Source organism: Marmota marmota, unplaced genomic scaffold, assembly GCF_001458135.2.
Source record: "Marmota marmota marmota unplaced genomic scaffold, marMar, whole genome shotgun sequence".
NCBI classification, from domain to species: Eukaryota; Metazoa; Chordata; class Mammalia; order Rodentia; family Sciuridae; genus Marmota; species Marmota marmota.
In genome coordinates, this window is record NW_025999900.1 from 37,376,988 (window position 1) to 37,382,476 (window position 5,489).

Below are 5,489 nucleotides of genomic sequence, written 5' to 3' on the forward strand. Positions count from 1 at the left end.
AATATTTCAGGACACCTGGAAACCAACCAGTTTCAGAGGGTTGTCTTGCCAAGCAAACTCAGATGATTGATAGCATATGCTTTCTATCTAAATGTAGAAATCCTCCAGTTACCTTCTAGGCTCTGGTCATTAAACAAAAACATTCTCTAACCTCCTCACTGTGTTGTTTCCCATGTCTGACTTCACCATTCATCTTAGCAGACTGCAGAAAAACATGAGAAGAAACAAAAACACATCGCTGGACACCACAGTGACAAATTTCATTCTCTTGGGCTTGTCTCATCCCCCAAATCTACGAACCCTCCTCTTCCTGGTCTTCTTCATCATTTACATCCTGACCCAGCTGGGGAACCTGCTCATTCTGCTCACGGTGTGGGCTGACCCGAAGCTCCATGCACGTCCCATGTACATTCTTCTGGGAGTGCTCTCATTCCTGGACATGTGGCTCTCTTCCGTCATAGTTCCCCGAATTATTTTAAGCTTCACTCCTGCTAGTAAATCTATCTCATTTGGTGGCTGTGTGGCTCAGCTTTATTTCTTTCACTTCCTGGGCAGCACTCAGTGCTTCCTCTACACCTTGATGGCCTATGACAGATACCTGGCAATATGTCAGCCCCTGCGCTACCCACTGCTCATGAATGGCAGATTATGCACCATCCTTGTGTCTGGAGCTTGGGTGGCTGGCTCCATCCATGGCTCTATACAGGCCACCTTGACCTTCCGCCTGCCCTACTGTGGGCCCAACCAGGTGGATTATTTTTTCTGTGACATCCCAGCAGTGTTGAGACTGACCTGTGCTGACACCACTGTCAATGAACTTGTGACCTTTGTGGACATTGGGGTAGTGGCTGCCAGTTGCTTCATACTGATCCTGCTCTCCTATGCCAACATAGTCCATGCCATCCTCAAAATTCGCACCGCTGATGGGAGGCGTCGGGCCTTCTCCACCTGTGGCTCCCACCTAACTGTGGTCACAGTCTACTATGTCCCCTGTATTTTCATCTACCTCAGGCCAGGTTCCAAGAGCCCCCTGGATGGAGCAGTGGCTGTGTTTTACACCGTGGTCACTCCACTACTGAACCCCCTCATCTACACCCTGAGGAACCAGGAAGTGAAGTCTGCTCTGAAGAGGATAGCAGCAGGTCGAGGGACTGTGAATGAAAATAAGTAGCTACAGACTCAGGAACCACCATGTCACCATCACATCCCTGCTTTCAGCTGCTGCTTCATGTGACAGATGCTTAACAAACAGATATTGAAGTAAGCTGAACTCAAAGTAATTCTCCTAGAAAGAAAAGCTCCTGGTGCTACATTCAATCCCAACAAATTGTCCATAGTTGTTCTGACCCATGCCTCAGAAGAATGCATATTCTGGCTATGAAGAATGAATGCTTTACTTAGAAGGAGGGGGAATCATTCCAGGTAAATTTGGGGGAAAAAAGGTTAGGAACAGTGGTGCATATCTGTAACCCCAGCTACTTGGGAGGCTGAGGCAGGAGGATCACAAGTTTGAAAACAGTCTGTGTGGTTTAGTAAGACCCTGTCTCAAAATAAAAGGGTTGGGGATGTAGTTCAATGGTGGTACACTTGTCTACCATGCATGAGTTCCTGGGTTCAATTTCCAGCACTATGAGTAAAAATAGGTGTGGGGAGAGGCCAACATAATAGAGCCCCATTTCCTGTCATCTATTTGCGCCCCTCCTAATTTCCCAAACTGCACATAAATAAACCCAGACCTCTTAACTTAGAATTTAAAGTTTTATATATATATATAAAACCTCTGCACACTTCATCTCCCAAAACATCTCTATCTCCCTCTTCTCCCTCAACCTCATTAATTTAACTGTCATTCCTTAAACACTCTCTATACTTTCCTGCCTCAGAGACTTTGATTAAGATGGTTCCTTATCTGGAATGCCTTTCTTCTGTCTCCCTATTGGTGAGCTGGAGTTTTATGCTTCTTTCAAGGCCCAGGAAAAATCCTCACTCTACAAGAAGCTTTCTCTGATTCTCCTAGTCATGACTATATCCTCCTCCTGTATTCCTGTAATACTTTGAACTTTATAATGGTGCTTCTCCTTGGTTAGATAGGGGTTCTGGAGAACAAAAAGCAGGTTGCATTGGTGTTTGTGGGAGACCAACCTTGCACGTAACTGAGTCACACTCCCCAGCTGGGTACTGAGGCGTTCAGTCACAGAAGTGTGGCAGAGCTTTCCTCACCCTTCTTGGGTTTGAGGGATGGTGTCTTGTGCATGGGTGTTTCTTGCTACAGCCCCATGGGTAAAGCTACGCTCACCTGTTCCTTTGTAATATAACCCCTTGCCCTGTTTAGGATAGAATCTTCCATGGAAGTGCCTTGTGTGTGTCCCCTTCTCTTACTGTGCCCTTGGGTGTGGCCTACCCAGGTGTCAGGCAACCTGCTGACAGTGGACATCATGAAGATAGACTCAGCCCCCTGAAACCTGACCCCTTGCCTCATTTGAATAGCTTCTCCTCAATAAAAGGGGTCAGCGCATGCTCGCTCTCTCTCTCTTTCTTCGGACCCTCAAGGTCAGAGGAGCCGTCACAATAAAAAAGGTATTTGTGTCTCTTGTGTGGTTATTTTGTGCAGCCTAGTCAGCCCAGTTTACCTGGAGTGACCCCTGAGCCTTTTAGTCACGAGAATAGAAACCCAGCTGGTGTCTGTGTTGCAACACCATTTTCCCTAATATCTACCAGGAGCTACTTGTCATGGAGATAGCTAGCTGTACACTGAAATCCATGCTCTCCTTTTTCCCTGATTAGACAGACATCTGGAGCTATAACGTGGCCGCCCCTCTCTGGGCCCACAATAATTTAATAAAGTTGGAATGGCAATTTTTTTTTTAAACAGTCAATAGTGACATAAATAAAATCACGTTAAGTGACAGGTGCGATGATGCATGCCTGTAATCCCAGCAGCTCAGGAGGCTGAGACAGGAGGATCCTGAGTTCAAGGCCAGCCTCAGCAAAAGCAAGGCACTAAGCAACTCAGTGAGACCTTGTCTCTAAATAAAATATAACATAGGTCTGGGGATGTGGCTCAGTGGTTAAGTGCCCCTGAGTTCAATCCCCAATACCAAAAAAAAAATAAAATAAAATCATGTTAAATAAAAACCTGAGTTAATAGGCATGGGGTTTGTATAAAACCTAAGTTTGGATACCTTGTCAGGAGTGGTGATTTGGCTCAGGATCTCTGACTGTCTCACAGTAGGAGTTTGATCTTGTGCTGGGAACTTCCTGTGCAAAGATTCAGGTCAAGATTGCCCAGTTGCTATGGTGGCACCATGCTTAAAGAGGTTCTATACAAGGTTATCAGTCCTGACCATGAGTTCAGCTGCCAGAAGTAGAGAATTATGAGCACAAAAAGATAACTATAATTTATTGCTAGTACTTCGTCCTTCAGCCTGCCTGCTTTAAAGAACCTTTCTCACAGAATACCCTTTTGATGATGAAACCTATATAATAAATGTGTTGAGCTAGCTCTGGATCATTGTTCCCTCATCAAAGGTGATGTCCCAAATGGCCCCAGCTTTCTCTATGTTAGTTTGTTTGCCTTTTCTAATCCCCCATCACCCCTCACTGGTTTCTGAATTAATGGCCTTGCAGGTCACATCAAAACTGCATTACTATTGTCAAATGGATGAGATGCTGTTAAAACCATGAGATCCTGGGTTTATACTGAAGTTTAAGACATAAGACCTAACTTCTCTCTCAGAGGTATACATACCATTACTAATGTCATAAATACTAACATAAAACTCACATGAAATACAGCATGATTTTTGTGGAACAGCAGCTAACCAGAATTCAGTCAGTTTCAACACACAGAAGAGTGTCAGTTCAAACCATGAAATTAGAATAAGTTGTGAACTGGGGCTGGGGATGTGGCTCAAGCGGTAGCGTGCTCGCCTGGCATGCGTGCGGCCCGGGTTCGATCCTCAGAACCACATACAAACAAAGATGTTGTGCCCGCCGATAACTAAAATAAATAAATAAATAAATATTAAAAAAAAAAAAGAATAAGTTGTGAACAACTTAAAATGGAACTAGAGAATATCATGCTAAGCAAAATAAGCCAATCCCACAAAACCAAAGGCCAAATGTTTTCTCTGATATGAGGATATAGTTACTTTGGATTAGGCAGAGGGGAGTGAAGGGAGGAGAAAGGGTAAGAGGGTAGTGAGGATAGTAGAATGAATCAGACATTATTAATTACCCTATGTACATATATGACTATATCACTGGTGTGATTCTACATCATGTATAACCAGAAGAATGAGAAATTATACTCCATTTATGTATGATGTGTCAAAGTGCATTCTACTGTCATGTATAACTACTTAGAACAAAATTAAAAAAAAAAAAAAAACAAAGAAAAGACTCCCATCTTATCAGCAGGATCTTAACCAACATTGTTAAGGAAATGATTAAAACATTAGATGAGAATGATTGATTCACCCTCTGATCATTTCAGACATCTTGCCATTATGTTGCAGAAGGACACTTAGGTAAAAGCTTTTCTGGAGGGACCCAGTGTTTCTGCTAATTTGAAATAGAATATTCTCTGATCTAGTCCTAGTATGTCCATTAGAGAGATATCATGATCTAGTGGAGTAGAGAGAGCAAAGATTTTAATGAAAGACACTGGATTTGAGTCCTGATTCTGCCACTTACTATTTATATGACCCTGTGCTAAATTCTAATTAAACTCTCTGAGCTTAATTGCCTCATCTGTAAAATAAGGATATTCATATCCACCTCAATATTTTTGGATATGAATTAAATAAATTAGCATATGTAAAGCTCTTAAACATAATAAGCATGAAATAAATGATAATAAGCATCATCATCCTTGCTCAATACTAGTAGTATGAATATCTGAAGATTCCAAATCAGGAAATGTCAAAAACTTGAGAAATGGGGCTACAGTCTAAGATGGCCAATCCTGGATATCTGTGAAACCAGAAAAATTCTCTCTGGTAAAAATGGACACAATCCCCTACAGGAGGCAGAATGAGCCATTCTACTGGAGGTGACCAATGAGACTAAAAAGATACATTTTAAAAGAATTGGCTTTTCATCAAAGGAAAACATAAAGAAACAAAGATGGAGATCCACTGAGTAACCACAATGGTACAGCACACAATTTGGACCAAATGATGTCTCTTTCTGATGGGGAAAATAAAATTTCCCAGTCCCCAGAGCTACCTTCCAATTAGATTCATTCCCAGTTTCTGACCAGTCCAAGTCTCCATGAGGTATGGCTCTGTGGCAGGTCCTGTTTTCTAGGTAATCTGATTGTTAGTAGTTATATATTTTGAACTTTTCACCTTTAAATATAAAATGGAGTTTATTACTTAAGCTAATCTTGATGTATTTCTGTTCTTTGAAGCATTCCCTTAGACAAAGGTATGTGGGATTCACCAATAATCAAAATCATCTTTATTAATTTGGTCATTTAAAGATTA

At 42.0% G+C, this 5,489-nt stretch overlaps 1 protein-coding gene across 1 annotated transcript; it reads left to right on the forward strand.

Moving 5' to 3' along the window:
• Positions 1-50: 50 nt before the first annotated feature.
• On the forward strand, positions 51-1,198 carry LOC107145440 (olfactory receptor 10G2-like). The gene has a single exon (XM_015489398.2). It carries the CDS (start codon positions 173-175, stop codon positions 1,169-1,171), a length of 999 nt encoding a protein of 332 aa, XP_015344884.2. The 5' UTR covers positions 51-172; the 3' UTR covers positions 1,172-1,198.
• The last annotated feature ends 4,291 nt before the right edge of the window (positions 1,199-5,489 follow it).

What these genes read in the sequence shown, in the direction of transcription:
- LOC107145440 (XM_015489398.2), top strand. Translation starts at nt 173, where the DNA reads ATGTCTGACTTCACCATTCATCTTAGCAGACTGCAGAAAAACATGAGA.